Raw genomic sequence first — 19977 nt, 5'->3', positions numbered from 1 at the left:
CCAATCCGACTGCCAAAGAAAACAACATCATACCCTCACAGGAGCTGTACAACAACCTCACCCTCTTGTTCCACAACAAAATCGCAACCATAGAGAAACTTCAAACCCCAACCCACACCTAAGGACTTCCTCGACAAATAAGCCACCACTGTAACCGACGTGAAATCTCTCCACTGTGAAATCCATCCACTGTGAAATCCATCCACTTCAAAGCTCCCACATACCAATACCCGCACCACATCTTCAATCTCGGAAACCAAAGGATCACCCAGGAACTCACCACCCTACTCAACACCTCTATCACCACCGCAACATTTCCAGATGCCTGGAACTCAAAACACTACCAGTCAACCTCCCTGTTCTCATTCCCAGTGAAGGTTCTGGAAAAGCTAATCAATAATCAACTCAAGGCACACCTGGAGCAGAACCAGCTATTCAACGCCTCCCAATCCGGCTTTTGCAGCAATCACTGAAACGGCCCTGATCGCTTCCACAGACTACATCCGAACCCACCTCAACCGAGGATAAACAGCAGCTTTGATACTCCTCGACCTCTCTGCAGCCTTCGACACCGTATCCTAGCAGATGCTGATCAAAAGACTACAACACATCGGCATCCAAGGGGACATGCTCAGATGGATCCCCTTCTTCCTCACCGGAAGAACTTAAGAGGATTCAACTACCACTTTTCACCTCTGAACCCAAGGAGATCATCTGCAGAATCTCCCAGGGCTCATCCCTCAGCCCCACACTCCTCTTCAAAGCATACATGAACCAGCTGGCCAACACTGTGATGGTCTCAACATAATTTCCTACGCAGATGACACCCTACTCATCCTCTCAAAGACGACCCCACCACCACCAGAACCAACTTCCTCAGATGCAGGACTAACATCGCCAACTGGAAGAAGAACAACTGCCAGCAGCTGAACACAGACAAGACGGAAGTACTGATCTTTATCAACATGCGCAACACATGGAACTACTCCTGTGGGCCATCAGACCTAAGACCCACACCCACTCCCTCCAACCATGCCAGAAACCTCTGAATCATCAACAAACTCACTATGAAATTACAGAGGATCGCAGCCTCCTTCACCTACTTCCACAATCTGCGCATGCTATGTAAAGTCTTAAAGTGGCTACCCCTTTATAGGTGACAAAGGCCATCATCACTAGCCGACCGGACTATGGCAATGCCATCTATATAGGAATCGCTGCACACCTACAGAAAGTTCAGACCATACAGAACGGCGCAGCCAGGCGCATCCTCGGTCTTCCCAGACGAACCCACATCACACCCCACCTTAGGCAACTCCACTGGCTCCCTGTGCAGAAGAGATGCCAATTCAAGATGCAGACAATGCTCTACACAACCAAGGACCTGTATTCATTAACCACCGCCTGAACTTCCACCAACCTTCGAGAAGACTAAGCTCTGCCTCCCTTTCACTTGCCCATACTCCTGCATCTACCAAAGCAGAAGTGGAGGACGCTCCACATTGCAGCAAAGACATGGAACAGACTCCCCACGCACCTCCGGTCCTTCACTTCACTTTCAAGATTCCTAATGGCCCTCAAGACCTGGCGTTTCAAATATGCCTTTCGGACCTGAAAGCATCTGGATACCCTATCAGGGGAATAGCCATGCTTTATAAATCCTGATTGATTGATTCTTTAATTCAAAATTTCAAGGTCCACCATTTTTAACCTATGCTTACTGCCCTGAAGTTTGTGCATCTTATTAATTAATCCAGAGACAGAAACGTCAATGCGTGTCACACTTCTTGTATTTTGTTACGCATCAAGTGCTCAATCCTCTACAAACATGCAATTAAGAAGAATGGATGATTGAAAAAGAAAACATTCTTTCAAAGAGTGAGTTAGGACAGATGTGACTCACAATTTGACATTATAAAACTTTAAACATCCACTGTACATAAATGTCCTGTGTTTTGGAATATGTACCCCTTCTTTTGTAAAGAAAAAACTTTGAACAGATTGATCATTTGTAATGTTCGCTTTATTTGAATTAAATGTTCTTCATAGGTGCGCCCCCTGTCAATATTTATTTTTGTTCAAGTATTCTACAGTCATAGTTTAGTTGAAGGTTTGGTTCAACACCTTTCAATGTTTGTCTTATTTAAAAAATGTTTTTGTGATTATTTGCAATAAGCCTCTTGGCTGCACTTACTTTGTTATAAATGAATCACAAATCAACAAAAAATAACACCAGTTGTGGAGAACATTATCCCCTGTTCACAAAGCATGCTGCACTACCTTCGTTCTCTTTGTCCCAGAGCGATTACAAAACCTTAAGGCAGCACATTCAGAGCTGAAGAGTATGGTGCTTTCCTGAGAGCCAGTGGCTCCGCCCTCTCAATTATCTGAAAAATACTACTGCATTTTGTTCCATAATTCAATAACAGCAGATGTTCTATGAAAACCGAAATCATCACACAAAGTATTCTTGCTCTTTCACTGCCAGCATTTTTTTGATTGGATGAAGAATGAGTTTTGAGTTTCTTCCAATACTATATACCTTTTGCTTCTATCTGTGCAAGGATAATTCGGCAAAACGTATCAAGTGAATGAAGCCTTATTGTGGCACTTGCTCGTCCACACTCTGCTTGAAGCTCTACAATTTTCACCAATTCATTCTGTACACTCCAAGCTGTTCTCTGTAGGCAAGACATTCAGCGCGATAATTTGTGAATGTAATTTTAGCTCCAAGAACGTTCTGTTTTCCCATTTATGGGGTCTGCAGACGGCTACCAGACAGAACAGAGACCAAGAAAATTAACTTCTGCCTTCTGCCTATCCAGAGATATCACTGTCCCCCCTCCCATTTAAGGTGCACTTCATCATGCTGATCTAATGAACTATACTTAAAGCCCACTAGGTCTCTTGGACCTTTTTTTTTTTTTTTTTTACACCCAATGCTTGTATCAGACAATTGTATGTTTGGGATGTCAGAACCCTACTCGTACAGGGGTCAAAGTCTCCTAGCTCTACCCTGAAACTCTTCCTCTACAATCAACTTGCTCTTTTTGCCACAACGTCTTTCAGCAAAGAGCCCGATTCCTGGATTTAGATAACTACTGACAACTTTCGCATATCTTATTTTAGTTAGTCTTCATGCTGTAGCACGAATGACACTCAATTATTACTTAGGCACTGCACAGCAAACAAAAGAGGTTTAAGAAGCGAGGACTAGGGGGCGTGGCTTAGCGCCCGGCGGAGTCGGGAGCGTCTATGTGAGCGCTCCGTGACCGCCGGGGGAACCAGCTATAAACGGACCAGTTTTTCGGCGACAACACCATTATCTAATACCGGAAGGGTCCAGGAATGCTTTGAGGACTTGTTTCTTTGTCCTGCTCTACTGCTTCGGGAGTTTCTGCCGCTTTTCCTCACCCGCGGCGTTATGACGGCCGCCATTTTGTTTTGATTTTCAGCACGTCTGTTGAGCGGCGCTCTCCTGTACCACACAAAGGACTACAGGCATGCCTCCCTCCTGCCTCGCTAAGGTTGGCTGATTTTTTTTCTTCCATGGTGCCTGCACTGCCTATACTGTTGTGAGTTATTCCATTGGATGTTTTTCCTTATGAGGTATGCTGCTTTCATATCTCCCATATCAGCGGCCCTTTTGTGTTATTATCACTACGGGAGGCCTTCATAGCTTGACCAGATAGACATTTCCTTGTGCTCTTACATGACTATTGACACTCTTATGTCATTTTGAGATTTTTTTCCCTGGTTATTTTAACACTGCTCCTGTGTGCTCTTCAAGACTTCATGGTCCCTTTATTCATCTGTTAGTGTTCCACGGACAGAACGTCCCAACTGCTGCCCCCTTTCTTAGTGGTTGCTTACACTCTTATGGATAGCGGCACAACAGGTCGTGCTCCTAGGAACCCACGACGCATCCTCATTAAGAACTCCAAAGTATTTTCTGTGCTGGCTCATTTGGAAGCCTCTCAGGCGTCTGCTGATCATATGTCGCAATCCAGTTCGGATCATCCTGTGCAACCATCGGGGAAGGCCACAACGAAACGGCTTAAAAAAGACCCTCCATCGCCGTCGGGTTCCTCCTCACTTGTATCCATGGAGCTGTTGTTGGAGGAGATACGGGCCCTTCGTCCCTTCATGGAAGAAACCAATACCAAGCTACAGGTTTTAACTGATAACTGGTCGCAGTTAGATGCAAGAGTCACGACAGTAGAGCACAGTGTCTCTTCTCTCCAGGAGTCATCCTCCAAGGTTATGCATATGCAGTCGCAGATTTCCTCTCTCCAGAAGCAGGTTGAGGAGCTTGAAAATCGCAATCGGCGCAATAACCTGCGCATTTACGGCCTGGCGGAGAATTGTGAGGGGAGTGATCCTATTGCTTTCTTCAAATCCTTCCTTCCTAAGCTCCTCCACTTACCAGAAGGCACCATGCTCAACATTCAGCGTGCACATAGGCTTGGTCGCGCCTCCTCACCGGCTTCTGCCTCTTCGAGACCAAGAGGAGTTAACATGCATTTCCTGGAGTATACTGATCTTCTTAAAGTTCTCAGCAGCTAGAGCTTCTCCTCGTCTAACCTGGTCAGGATCCACATTGTTCTTTGCGCAGGACTATGCAAGAGCCACAGCTAACCGACGCAAAGCTTTTTTGGATATGAGGCCAGAACTTCGTTCCATTGGCGCCAGATATGGCCTTTTTCATCCTTGCCTCTTCAGAGTCACTCATAACAACAAGAAGACTACTTATGAAGACCCTGTTCGCCTCCGGAGCTTTCTAAATTTTTGTCAAACAGCTGACATGGACTCATCCAGCTCCTCATCTGCTTTTCCTCCATGACTTTGTTGAGTTGCTATTGTTCACTACTTGGCTCCTTCAGTTCATGTTGATCTGGTCATGCATGTTACACTAGTTTTTTTTATTTATTTATTTATTATTTTTTTTTTAATCTTCTTTCTTCTACAGAGTTCTTTCGTTTATTGCTTCCTTATATTTATATAAGTCATTCATGAGTTCTTTGTTGTAAATGACGCCGCCCTGCCTCCGGGATGTGGGCTGAAGGGCTGTGTATCATGAAACTGAGAAACGACTATGACAGATTGCTACTGAACTGCGTGGAGCTCACTGTGTAACTGAATGTTTTTATCTAACCCTGCAATAAAAATTGTTTTACAAAAAAAATTAGTTCTTTGTTGTTGTTTGGTACTACATCTTCTTTGTTTTGTCTTTTGATGTCTTTCTTTCCTCATATTTTTCCAGAATCTACACTTCGCTGTGTGATGTTCCCCCCGGTTTGACGGTTCGCTCGCACTGGATGTCTCGCCCTCTCCAGTTGGCTCTACCCCCCCCAGTTTCTCGATTGTTGCCCTTTCTGGTTACCCTTCCCTGGTTTCATCCCTCGTAAGTACGTTCTCATTCCTTCCTTCAATGTATGCCTTTTCCTTTTCCCTCTTATTCTCCCTTCTTTCTTATTTTCAACTGTGTTCCAAGGTGTCCTTTCTCCCTTCACTTCATCATTCTTTCTGCTCTTTCTCTCTTCATGCCTTCTTTTTTGTCATTTCTTGCATCTCCTTCCTTTTTTTTAATCTATTTTGATGAATCTCTCAGGTTTTTGTTCCATCTTTTCCCTGTTTTACAGGTTTATGGCTCATGTGTTTTGGGACTTTACTGTTTTATTACCTAACATTAGCTTTTCTATTATGGCTTTTTATCTTCTCCTCTGTTGCTATCTTCCTTTTTTCCCTTCCTTGAGATTCTTCTCATATTCCTTATTTCTTCTCTTCCTTTTTTCTGGCACTTATGATCACATTCCTTTCTTTTACTTACCTTTTTTCATGGGCTCTTTTCATTATATTGCTATTGAAATCCTTTTTCTTTTATTTTATGCATTATGTCTCTGAAAGTAATTACGTGGAATGTTAAGGGCATCAATTCTCCAATTAAGAGACAACGAATTCTATCACACTTAGCCCGTTTGAATGTAGACATTGCGTTTCTTCAAGAAACTCATTTATCTGATGTAGAATCAGCTAAGCTCAAAAGAGGTTGGGTGGGTGAGGTTTACTACTCCCAGGGTGATGGTAAGCGGAATGGAGTAGCCATGTTATGTCGTAAAACTCTATCTCACTCTCTAATTGCTCAGGAATCAGATATTGAAGGTAGATGGCTACATGTTAAACTGTCTCTAAAGGATGTTCCAATTTCCCTCCTCAATGTTTATGCTCCCACCGGTGGCGATCCTGCTTTTTGGCACAACTTTTCCCAGCATATCACTAGATTTGCTGACGATAACTTTATTTTGGCAGGTGATTGCAATCAACCCCTTGATCCCTTTATTGATCGACACTCTAGGTCTCCCTATGTTCCAAACAAACCTCACAAGCTTTTTACCCAAGCTATCTCTCAACATAAACTTATTGACGCTTGGCGCTTGTGTAATCCGACATTAAGAGAATTTACTTTCTATTCCCCATGCCATCACTCCCAGTCCCGAATTGATTATATTTTTGTTACTCATAATATTGCCCAAACTCTTACTAATGCTGAAATTGCTCCAATTTTGCTTTCAGACCATGCCCCTACCATAGTTTCTATTGATATACTCCCTAAACCCGTGGGACCAAAAAGATGGCGCTTCAAAAACGCTCTTTTGTTGGATCCCAAATTTACTGCTTCCTTTATTGAATTCTCTGATGAATTTTTTTGTTTAATGACACTCCCTCCATTCCCAAATCTACCATTTGGGACACCTTTAAGGCTTCGGCTAGAGATTTTATAATTGGCTATGTTGCAAAGAAACGAAGACTCGCCCGTAAATTTACAGGGGATATTCTTCGTGATATCAAGAAATTGGAGCACGCCTATTTTACTTCTCACTCACAAGACAGTTTGACAGCCCTTGTTAATGCTAAAATGAAGTTCAACAAAAAATCCACAGAGGACGCTTCTCTTTATTTATTAAAATCTAGTGCAAAACTTTATGGTGGTAGAAATAAGGCCGGGAAAATTTTGGCTAACTATTTGAAAATTAAACACAGCAAATTAAATATTGAATCCATTTATGACACCCAATCTAATCTTCACACTAAAGATGCAGATATACTCACCGAATTTTCCTCTTTTTACAAAACTCTGTATTCTTCTGAAACTCAACCCTCTACTCAGTCACTAGATCACTTCTTTTCTACTATACATAAGCCGAACAATTTCCCTCTCGACCTTTCCTCCTTAGAATTAGATATATCCCAGCATGAATTACTCTTAGCACTTCAGACCTTACGAAAAGACAAGGCCCCTGGACCAGATGGTTTCACTGTTGAGTTTTTCCTGCATTTTTCTAAACTCCTCATCCCCAAACTACACTCTTTATTGGATTCCTTTCTTACCTTAGGTGTCTCCTCAGGCTCTTTCTCTGACGCCCACATCTGCCTTATACTGAAGGAAGGGAAGGATGCACAACACTGCAAGAACTACAGACCTATTTCCTTGGTCAATATTGACTACAAGATATTTGCCAAATCACTCGCAGCCCGCCTTGACCTCTTACTTCCAGATCTCTTAGGTGAGGAACAATCAGGCTTCGTCAAGGGCCGATTTATCACGGATAACACTAGGCTTTTGTTTAATGTTTTATCGAAATCTCATAAATCACCTGATGCCCTTGCAGCAATTGCCCTAGATGCTGAGAAAGCCTTTGATAGGGTTGAATGGATCTATCTGTTCCATACTCTTAAATGGTTTGGTTTTAGCCCTAAATTTCTCTCTTTGATTTCTCTATTATACTCCAATCCCCGTGCGGCGGTTTGCTCCAATGGCCTAGTATCTTCCTTTTTTGATCTAGGGAGAGGTGTACGTCAAGGCTGTCCCATGTCCCCTTTTCTTTTCAACCTGGCCCTGGAACCTTTCTTATCCCAACTTCGCCAAAACCCCAACATTTCTGCTTTCCATGCTTCTGACTCTCAAATTAAGCTTGCTGCATATGCAGATGACATTTTACTTTTTATTTCCAACCCAACTGAATCTATTCCTGCCTTTCTTGCTGAAGTACAAGATTACTCTCAGATATCTGGTTACAAGCTTAACAATGACAAATGTGAGAGTCTGCCCATGACGAAGTTCACATTTAAGCCTGACTTTAGTGCCTCCAACTTTACATGGAGCCCCTCACACATTAAATATCTTGACCTTTATATTACCCCTACTATTTCAGACACAGTCTCCCTCTGTTTGAACAAATGTATTAAAAAATTAACAGACTTAACAACCAGATGGCATCCCCTTTACTTATTATGGTGGGGCCGCCTTGATAAAATTAAAATGATGCTCTCTCCCATAGTTCTCTACACTATTTCCAATATGCCCGTCTCCATTCCTTCTAAATTTTTCAAGAGAATCAATTCACTTATGACATCCTTTCTCTGGAGCAAAAAAAAACCTAGAATGTCCCTTGCCCAACTTATTCGTCCCAAATCAGAAGGCGGAGTCAACTTTCCAGATTTCCCAGTTTATCATAAGGCCTTTCTGCTACGACAGGCTTCCCTCTGGTTGCAGGACCCGACTTCCCCTTGCCCTTTATGGGCTAAACTTGAGCGTCTTTTCCTTTCCCCTTTCTCTCTTGCTGAGTAGCTTTCTTTCTTACACAAGCCCTCCTCTATTCCTACTCCCATTCACAAATTTACTGTTAAATTGCTACACTCTTCGTCTCCTGATTCTCCCGTAACTGTTGATGAATTTCTTGCTTCCACTATTTGGCACAACACTTCCCTTTTGATACGCGGCAAACCCTTTTACTGGAAGTCCTGGCGGCACAGAGGGCTAATCTGGGTTTCCCAATTGTTCTCCCACTCATCTTTCATATCCTTCCCTACTCTCTGCGTCATCTATGGTCTGCCTGCTTCTTTTATCCACAAATACCTTCTTCTTAAAGAAGCTGCAATGATAACTTACAACCGCCTCTTGCATGCACCCTCCTTTATTTCTTCTCCTACCCACGTCTCGTTACTACACTCCTTTTTACGCACCTCTCCCAAATCTTCCCTCATTTACAAATACCTACACACTACAGATCCTCTTAGACCCAAATCTAAGGTGGAGGAAAGCTGGGAACAAGATTTTGGTACATCCTGGTCCATCCCTTTTTGGAATAAGATTCGCAAGTCCTCTAGAGCAGCAACATTAACACAGACTTTGTTCTTCATTTACAATAGGCTTCTTTTCACGCCATTTGATCTCCACAAGCGCTTTTCTACCACTCCACACATTTGCTGGTCTTGTTCTTCACCACAAGCGACGTTGTTTCATATGTTGTTCTCATGTAAATCTGTTCATGACTTCTGGTTACGAGTTTGGGCCCAAATTAATGTAATATTTCGGACCCGAACTCCTTTCTCTTAGGTTAATGTCTTTTTAGGAAGCCTCTCTCCTTGCTGGGATGACGTTGATCTTAACACACAGATTATTGATTTGTTATTAGCTGTTGCATTTCAGCAAATTACAGCCAACTGGAAGAATTTTTCTAACATTTCTTTTAAAGCATGGTGGTATAACGTATGTCATAATCACAGATTGGATACTGCTTTTGTTTTTCCTGCCCACATGGCAGCAAAACGTACAGATTTATGGCTTCCTGTTACGCTTTATCTTGATGTATGTGCTAAACGCTCGTTTCATCCACAACCCTCGCAGCAAGAAGTTCTCAAGCCTCCTTGATTGCCCTCCGCATTCCGTTTATTTTCCACTATCAATTGTATGCATTTCCTTTTATGTGATTTTATCTCTACAACTGTGGTTTTCATTTTCTTTAGCCCTGATACCTGTGATTAGCTTTCGTTATGTTTCTACATGTATTATGCCCATAGCTCATTGATAGGCTTGTACTTTCTATTTTTTATTGCACTTTGTTTTGGCACCTTGTCTCTTCTTTTTCCCTGAAATAAAATTATTTCTGAACTTAAAAAGAAGCGAGGACTAGAATTTCTAAAAGAATAAAGGCAACTAGGCACAAACATCCCTAAAGTAATAATTACAAACTGCTTTACCACCTTGGCAAAGGAAGAATGTACGGAGCTGAAAACTGCAAAACGGTATACTTTATTGAAGTGTGCATTCCTTAAACAACAAAAATGCAGGAGTTCAAACACCCAATGGTCAGAGAGAAGTCAGAGAAAGCGGGTACAAATTATATATAGACAGCCAGGAAAGGATTTGATTTTAACGTACAGATTACACCTTCCATTCCAATAGTTGTTTTGGGATTAATACCATCACATATCTACACTCCTTGATGGCACAAGAGGACGTTAAAAACGTCGCTGTTAGAAAGGCCGTTCAAAGAGAACCACAATTAAGATACGACGATGTGCCACAATCAGAAGGGCTGGGTAGAAAAGGGGGGGGGGCGAATGCTTCTTTATGAGATGGCACCTTTAAGTAACTAAAGAATAAGGAACTCAAGAAGTACAAGATCACAGGCTTGCCTTAGTAACACAAAGCATGACCACCTTGCATAGAGCTACAATGCACAAGCCACTAATGGAAAACAACTCGGAGTTTTAGTACAAAGCAGAAATATTTTAAGCTTTCCAGACCTAAGAAATGTACAGTTTTAATTTGAGTACAAGGCGATGAAAAAGGTATCAACGGAGATCAATGTGCATTCAATGACCCTAACAACAAACTCCGTAAAGGTTCACACCAAACCTTGAAATTACACTTTTATTAAGTTAGCAAACTGGGAAACTAAATTACTTTTTAGTAAGCCGAAATCAACCATGAATTGCATGATCATTTCTTAAACACAACCCCGGGATTCTGCGGAAAATGTAAGACAGGAGCAGAGAAAGAGGAGCTAAGAACAGCATTGAGGGGAGATCAAGAACGAGCTCTGAGGCGCACTGAACTTTGACCCTGGACTTCCGTTCATACTGCAGCTGTAATGATGGTCGTAAAGGGTGGGTAATACTTAGTTCTTGCATGTCAAGCTTGGCCTCGTAAGACAACCTGAAACAGAAGGAAGAGTTATGGTAAAAGCTCATTCACAATGAGGAGAAAGAAACATAACTCCATGCTGCCTCAGAGTGACTAACGGGAGATGTAGTAGGCAAGGCAGTGCTAGCCGGTGTGTGTGGCTTGGCGAAAAGGTTGCAAAGGGACCGTGGACGGGGCATCAAAATACATGGGCACACACAAAGTACTAGAATCATAATGAAGATAACGTTATTTCCTCCTTCCCATCCAGTTGGGAAGGCAATTCTACTTCCCTGAAAAGGCTGGGAGGAGACACTAGATGCAAAATCAGGATTAAAGCAAAAAAGTCTGGTAAGAGCTTCCTTGCTAAAGCCCTATCTTTAATGATAAAATGCACCTAATGTTGTCAAACGGATGTAGAATGTCCCCAATGGCTGCAATACAGATTTTGGAAATGGGCACATGCATTTGTAAAGCCACTGATGTGGCCTTAACTCGACTAGATTCAGCATGAATTTTTCCTTTGACACTTAGTAGCCCATGGTGAGACCACTGTAGCTGATGTAAAGAGGAGATCACTATTTTCCAACAGAATTTCCAACACCTTTCAGGTTGTGTGGAGTTTAACTTTTTTTAAATACTGGTTGAAAGACCAAAACAATTATTTTAGTCAAAATATGTCATCAAAACCATAGAATTGTGAAGATTTTGGAGATTAACCATTCATGCCAGAATTTGCATGTAGGGGAACCCGTGCAGAAAAGATAGAAAGGAAAACGTTTGGTGGCTCAGAAAAAAATACACATCGCGAAAGTTTGGATATTTCTCACAGGTTTTACAAGAACACCACTGACTGTCACTTCAAATGCTAGAGCCTTGTTTACTAAGGGGTCACCATCCTACCTTCCGCAAACTAGCATAAAACCTGTGCACAATGTGGTTTGCATAGAACTCCAGATTAGTTGTGTAGATTCAGAAGAGAAAAGAGAAGACTGGACTGACTTCTAAACCTTACATTCCTTCTATTTTCATTTGGTTGATGTTCGTCCAGTACAATTGAGCTTTTCATCCCTTGCGGCTTCATTTTTTGTTAAACACTGAAAAAAGTATTTTTTGTGAACTGTTAGGTTTGGTTAATGTACGTTTTATTTTTAAAGAACCTGAAGTTGAACTCGCAGTTTGGGCCTGACCTTTGCTTGAAAGAATTGTTTTTTTACCACAATCTTATATTCATTTTCAGATACGCTGTCAACCGAGTGTAAACACGAACACCATGTTGTACATTGATGAACTACATTGATGTATTCTTCATGAAAATGATCAAAATCTGTTTACAAAAAAATATAAAAAATCCTATGTTTTTTAATTGTTTATCATATTCAGGAGCACCGAGACGCTTCTCTTGCATAGTTTGAGAATAGCTATGTTGCCTTCGTGTCAGGTTCTCAATGTATTCAGAGTCCCTTCTGAAATCAGCGCTAGTACATAGCAAAACAGACAAAGCAATGTTAAAATGATCATTAGCATCCGAGACCACAAAAACAGTATTCAGAAAACGACACAGTATAGTGTATAAAGTTGTTAAAGTCATCTGGCAGTTACCTGGATTTCTTTTGGCTGTTCTTTTTGATAGGTGTGTCCTTCTCGCTTTTCTCCTTTTCCACTTTCTCTTTCTCCACCTTCTCTTTTTCCACTTTCTCCACTTTTTCCTTATCTTTCTCCTTTTCCTTCTTCTCTTTCTTCACTTGTGGAGGGGGAACAAACTGCTGGGTAACCTGCTGTGAAACCAACTGGGCAACCGGCCGGGGTTTTCTGCACATGAATATATAGATGCATGAATAAGACAAAAGAACCTGATTTACAGGCAGACAGCCCAAGATACGTTATGACTGTCCATAACAAAAACACACATTATTAACAAACACCTTTTGAAAAAAACATAACCGTGGAAATATATGGCCTTAGGCTTCACCCTACATTTCGAGCAGATTTCAGGCATTCACAAATATCCTCTAAATTTACTCCTGGAAACACAGTCGATGGCAAACATTCATTTGCGCGTATTTTCAAAGTGGTGCAATGTCTGAAGGAGTTCATCAGTAAGCAACATCCCCAAAAACATTTAATTTCTTCCCCGTGGGCTCACTTTTGAGAAAGCTCTACTACCATACCTGTATGAAATCTGTTGGCGTTTTCAACACATTAAAATGCTTGAAGAACCTTTGAGTAAACATTTTTAAGGCAGAACAGTGTTTCCAAGGTGAGAATGGCCATCAAAAAAGTCAGTGAATGCCACTAAATTTGGAGTCTGAAGGTATTAAAAGTCACCTTCCTCAACATCACTCTGCACCAATCCCCAACCGTACAACCACAGTCTACAACTCAGGTTCTTAACCGTTTGACTTCTGTGGACCCCCACTGCACCACGACTGGAATCTGGGACCTTCACTGAGATTACTTGAAGCTGTGGACCAAGCCCAAGCAGTTTTTAGGATTTGAACCTCATAAGAATATACACAAATACAGAAACAAGTATACATCAAACACTCACCTAAATCAAGAAGTATTGAAAAATCAACATTTTAATGTGAATGTTGGTTCGCTCTCTAAATTCCCTTTTTAAATTATAAGAGGCAAAGCGATGTGATAGACATTAGCACAGCCCTGTCTTTTTTGCTCCCAATGCATGCTCTCTTTTTGTCCCACATAGCAGAGCTTCAATGGAGGCAGCCAGTCCATGCTAGGTTCTGTGTGCAGTACTTGACCTTTGTACTCAAATGAAGCTAATGATACCAACTTAATGTTTAGCTCCCAATTCCAAACTCCTCCACATCTACAGACATTTTTTAAAGTTTTAATTTTACGTTTTGCTTCTAAGTTACATACACTTTATTGATTTTATTTATTTATTAATAACGTTTTATATAGCGCGAACTTGACCCAAGAGGGTATCGGAGCGCTTTACATTTAGGATTGTTGCGTTAAAAGTTACATCAGATACAAGAGCATAGTAAGGTACAGTACACAAACAATGTTTCAAGAATTCGTAGGCTAATCTGCTAATATTATTTAATCTTCTAAATCTAAATAGTTACGGACCCCGAGTAAGTGTAACAAACCACTAGTAAGGAACTGCTGGATTATGGTGCTAATAGAGCACCGAAGCAGTCATGCATCCAGGTGCTTTCGTGGGATCAAGAAACCACTACTACTCAGTATGGAAACGTTAGCAGCCCCTTCTAAAAGCAGTCAAGATTAGCTGGTTTAATTTGTAGAAGGTGTCATTCCATGGTGTTACCTCCTCCACCTGCAACATTTTACACCCTAAGAGTACACCTTTAAAAGTATCTCAAAGTCCTCTCATGAGTACATCTGGTAAGCCTCTGCCTACCGTATGCAGGACTACCCTTCCAGGTGGCTTTATAGATCTGGGACAAAGTTTTATATTTGACTCGCTAGCTAGAAGAAGCCAATGCCATAGACAAGCTGCAGATGGGTTTATCATGCCATCTAGTCCCTACCATCAGTACCATCAGCAGGCAAGGGGGGTATTTTATCCTCTGCCAACCCCTTTAAAGTTTTTGGTGCTCCATGGCGTATTACAGTAATCTAGGCCAATGGTCTGCGACACAAACGCTCTTTTGTTTATTGACAGACATATCTTGGACCAACTGCTGCACTCAAAACTGAAGTTTCTGATCAGCTGATTAACATGCCTCTCAGATCACAAATTTTGGTCACTTATAAAGCCCAAAGATCTTACCTCAAATACCAAATAGGGGAGTCTATAAAACACATACATTCATAACTCCGCTCCTTAAGTCATGAACCGACTCATATAAGCTCCATCTTATTAATGTTCAGAACCAATCAGCGGTTTAGTATCCACCAAGCTTGTAACTTTGCTCTATGTCCTTCTCAGTGTTTTCACCGAGGTATAAATGAAACAGAGTATCATTGCAGAACTATATGAAAGTGTAGCAGAGATAGTAGGCAGCCCTGTGAAACAAAGATATTACTTGAGGACCATCATGCTTTCACAGTGTCCTCGAGTGCTCAGTTCGCTTGGAAAGGATCTAAATTATTCTGCATACTAGTTAGATAACCTTGCAAAAAAGCGGAAGCGGGGTCCCCCAATCCATTGTATCTACACTCCAACTGCATTGGCCACCAAGGGAACATCTCATTTGGCTGGACAATGCCTCTTGTCAACAAGAGAGCCAAATGTAAGACAAGGCTCCGTGAAACTTTTCGAAGTTCACTAACCAGGTCTTCCAGTGTTTATGACGCAACAATAACATTTAAAAAAAAAAACTTTTTCAATTACGTTGCCAAAAACACCCATGGGGGACCTGCAGAAGGGGCGAACAAAATCAAAGGAGCCACAAGGCTTATCTAAAGGCTTTGCTCTGAGCCCCGATATACCTGGGCACAGATCAAACCCATAACCTTCAGGGTTTTGGAGTTGGTTTGACCTTGAAGCAGGCTGGGGCCGAAGACCATTCCCTATGCACATCAGGCACTGATGGAGGTATAGGCAAATTCACAACAATAATGAAGTGAAGAATGTCACCATATCTCACATCATAGAAGCAGCATATGACTGCAGTTTTTGAACATCAGTTGATGAGAAAATTAAGATCTGATTGACAAAATCTATGGCAACAAGTAGGTGACAATGCTACAGCATTAGAAATGTCCAAGTCTTTCTGGAAACGTATTACATGGGAGCCTGGGCAGAGCAGTCCATGTCAGAATAATCTAAAATGTACTGCATCATAAATAAAAAAATTAAAAAAATAAAGCTCTAAAAAGACTGAACAGCAAACCTCTCGCTAAGAGAACAAAGTAATCCCCTAGAAAACCTTTTCAAAGATCTACTTATTTTTTTTAAACCTAGAGGTTGTCAAACTATGAACCAGTGTTTTCAAAAAGTTATCCTTTCAAGAATCCAGGCTACCTCCATTCCCCCCTCCGCCCCCCCAAAAAAATAGAACCCAAATAAGACTAAATGTCTGTTGGCTCAACCTTAGTTTTCCACATTTCAAGAACAGCATTTATAGTCTTATAAGGTACATTAGGGGCTACGTGTGGGTCAGTAATCAAACTTTTTGAGGCGGCACTGAATTTATAAAATGTTGAATATAGAGAAAGAATTTATAAATGAGAATTCTAAACTGTGGTTTCTTTTGCTAATCTGCGCGCTGCAGGACGCGTGCCTGGAATTATGCTGGGAATACAATGCAGAATAATAATACCCTATGGGTACTCGACGGATCCGATTAATCTCTAGCACATGTGGCGGAGGTGGACTAATGACTGGTCAAGGAAGGACTGGCCTGGGTGAATCGGGAGCATCAGGAGGGGCACCAACCCCTGTGCCATGTGGAGCTGCCAATTTGAGATTACATTACATGGATATCACGTATTGTGTGATAACTAGTGGTCAAAAAGTAATTACGCTATTCTTCGAGGGATGTAGATGTGAAGTGGAGGAGCTGGTAGTAGGCATTTAACCTGATCCCAAATCTGTTGATAGTGTGGTTATTATTAAGTGAGCATTTAAACAGGTCCATTACGAATCAATTTCGAAAATTGTTCCAACAAAATTGGTTTAGAACAGCTAGTTATCAGTCTGTCTGCAACGCAACAAGACTGAATACATTAGTTACACCCCCCCCCCAGCTCAATTAACCATATTTAAGGATGCCATAGTGCCAATGATAAACAGTGAAGAGAACATCAGAGTCCAGTCTTAGGGAGATTTTAGCCCGAGAGAAGTAAAATAGCTCATCTATTAAGGACAGAAAGCGGTGCAAGGCCATATCCACTATATTAGAGAAAATAGGGAAATACACCCCCCCACCCCACCATCTACCAATTATAAATCAAAGGAGAAAACAATTAAGATACTTCAAGCAGTAAATTAATTGTAAGGAACATAAAATGCCCACACTACTCAATCGTTTGAAACCATTTCCACCTTGATATAAAGATGTAGCTATGGAATTAGTTGGCGATGAACATATAAATGGATGGGAAATACTTATTTCCCCATGAGGACTGTGAAAAGGACCAACGACTTTTTCCAGGTGAGTGTAAGATTGAGGCTGCTCTCGAGCCTGGGACAGTGAGAAACCAGAATGCCGGAGAGAAGCCTACATAATTGATAATGTTATGGGGAATGTGTCTTATAGCAGAGTTCAGAGCACATTAGGGCTCAGGCCACCCACCTTCACAAAGATGAGTGGGGCCAGATCAGGTCTAAAAAGGGTGGGAATCTTTAGGGACCACAGCAATGGTCTGGGACGATTACTCTGCACATCAACATGGAACCTGCTAAGATGACCAGAAGTTCAAACTGGAGTATTTGTCAGCATAGCCAAGCCACTGCATAAATCCATTTTAAACAAGCATTGGCATAGCCAATAGGTCTCGCCTTTGAGACCTTGTTAGTAAAAAACAAAAAAAAAAAAAAAACAAGTTCGGGGACAAGAGCAACATTTTAAGAAGGTGTTCAATGTGTAACATTTCTTGAGGCTTGGGTTCGGCAAAACAGTGACTAAAATCTATCAACTGGGACTGCGGGCCACATGGTGCCAAATAGGTCTTGAATGTCCATTAAATGTGGGACAGAAAGATACCTAGAGTGCTCCGCCACCGATGGCAATTGTGTGTGCGTGTGGATGGGTACCATATATGTGGGAGGAAGTAACCTGTGGAAGACAAGCCCAGGAGTGGTGCACGCGCGCAACACCTCTGCAGAGTAAATACCCAGGCTCAAGTGTAAAAAACACAGCGAGTGACCGGTCCAATTAGCAAAAGCAAACCTTAGAGAGCCAGAGAAGTGACCCCCCCCCCCCCCTTTCTCCAGGAAGTGATGTTATACTGGTAGCACAGCTACTACTTAAAAGGGGGCTTTACCGCAAACAATGAGACGCGGTCTGTACTATTTTTGCATGTGCAGTTTTATATAGTGCGAGCTCGACCCAAAGGTATCAGAGCGCTTTACATGACCACCAGTTGCATTACAGATGGACAAATTATTTTATTGGCACGAGTAGATTAGATTAATTAATTTGCCCACAATCACAGGATAGTGAGCTGATGCGGGGACTCGAAGATGGTTCCTTAAATACCAAAACCGACACCTCTGTAATATAAATAGCTTCTTTACTTTGCAATGTCATGTCATGAATGATGCGATTGAAGTCCAGATCGAGAATATTGGGCCGGCCGCCTTTATTATCTGTTCAAAAGAACAGAGTTTGTAGTACCGGTCTACGCCTTTAGTGGCAAGACTTTACGAGGAATCAACTTCCGTCACATGTTCATCGCAAATATATATATATTTTTTGGCACGGGTAGAATAGATTAATTCATTTGCCCAGAATCACAGGATAGTGAGCTGACGCCGGGACACGAAGCTGGTTCCTTAAATTCCAAAACTGACATTCAAATAGGTCTTGAATGTCCATTAAATGTGGGACAGAAAGATACCTTGAGTTCTCCAGCACCGATGGCAATTGTGTGCATGTGTGGATGGGTACCATATATGTGGGAGGAAGTAACCTGAGAAAGACAAGCCCGGGAGTGGTGCACGCGCGACACCTCTGCAGAGTAAATACCCCGGCTCAAGTGTAAACAAGCCCGGAAGTGGTGCGTGCACTTGTGCCCGCAGCTGCAGGCGAAAAACCAGCGCAACCAGCACTGACCGCCATCGCATCATCTGTTTCCAATTAACACAAACGCGATAATTGGAAACAGATGGCATTAATGCTCGCTCCTGAGCACCCTAGGCCAGGGAACAAAGGCAGCGGGACAATCACCCGCTTTGGACCAAATGCGTGCTGTCTTTTTAAGAAAGACGCATGCACAGGCAATTATAATAATAAAAAAAAAAAGCACATGAACGAGCGTGTGTTCTGAGTTCAAAAGCGCTTACTAAATGCCTCACACAGCATGCGCGCTGGCTCAGGTGAGGAAATTAGGTCATAAGAGGGAAAACTGACAACGTTGACATCGGCGAGACAAAGATCTTAACCTACCAAATATTCATTTATTATACTAGTTCACAGGTAAAACTCTGAACGTATTTACTAGAATCGAATAAGGTGCTAAAACCATATCAAACACCACTGTGTGGAAAAGGTTTTAAGATCATACAGTTAAAAGACCTAAACATTCAACAACTGGAAAGTACACAACCATTTAATGTGGTCAGGTATTGGAGGCTGTCTTATTAACATTATGTAAGCGCTTATTAACAAAAGAACTTTACGATTAGGCTTTTCTAAATACATTGAAAAGTCCAGGTTGAAGCTCAAATACGCAGATATTCTTGCAGGTAAATGAATATTTTACTGGACAGCTGCATACACTTTCACAAACCCACCAGATACCAGCGCTCTGCCTCGCTCGCACTCACTCCCTGCATCTGAAAAAGCAAAACTGGAAGTCGCTCATTCTCCTATACCGCACCAAAGACATGGAACGGCCACCCTCAACACATCACAGTCTCCTCCTCACTTCTTGAGCTCCACAAGAAGCTGAACACCTTCAAAGAAGCACCTTGGGGCCACACATCTACAAACCTTGCCCAAGCACTTGGATACCATCTGGGGTGATTAGTGCGCTAAACAAATAAACATAGCAGAACTCTAAATTTAGTCTATTTAGTTATGCATATTACCAAATTGTACCGGTAACAAAAGAAATTGATCTAATTTTTAAAGAAGGAGAACCGAGATATGTGTGATCTTCTGCTGTAATTTCTGAAGACATGCCCCTGGTTATTGTGCTAAACATTATGCAAGATACCTGCAGCTGTCACTCGCTCTCCAGTTAAGAACTGTAATGCCAGAAGCAAAGTCAGATGGAAGGATTTGCAGATGACAACCTCTTCCATGGGAAACACGCACTTGGATGCGGCTGCGGACACAAGTGGTCACATGACCACTGGTCTTGAGTAGTAGTTTGTCAAACCTCCCCTGTATCTGGGCTATTTC

The 19977-nt window shown here is 41.9% G+C and overlaps 1 protein-coding gene across 3 annotated transcripts in view; it reads right to left on the bottom strand.

Annotated features, from left to right (window-relative positions):
- The window catches only part of YAF2 (YY1 associated factor 2), a 186737-nt gene that overhangs the window by 27965 nt on the left and 138795 nt on the right, over window positions 1-19977 (bottom strand). For 2 of the 3 annotated variants that reach the window (XM_078674298.1, XM_078674300.1), the window contains one exon: window positions 12572-12781. In XM_078674298.1, coding sequence (XP_078530424.1) covers window positions 12572-12781 — 210 coding nt within the window. Of the gene's footprint in view, window positions 1-10406; window positions 11003-12571; window positions 12782-19977 lie in introns of those variants that run through there. The other variant, XM_078674299.1, reaches the window with a different exon arrangement.

Source organism: Lissotriton helveticus, chromosome 1_1, assembly GCF_964261635.1.
Source record: "Lissotriton helveticus chromosome 1_1, aLisHel1.1, whole genome shotgun sequence".
Classification (NCBI taxonomy): domain Eukaryota; kingdom Metazoa; phylum Chordata; class Amphibia; order Caudata; family Salamandridae; genus Lissotriton; species Lissotriton helveticus.
The sequence above is the reverse complement of the archived record's forward strand: the minus strand, read 5'-3'. Positions and strand labels throughout refer to the sequence as shown.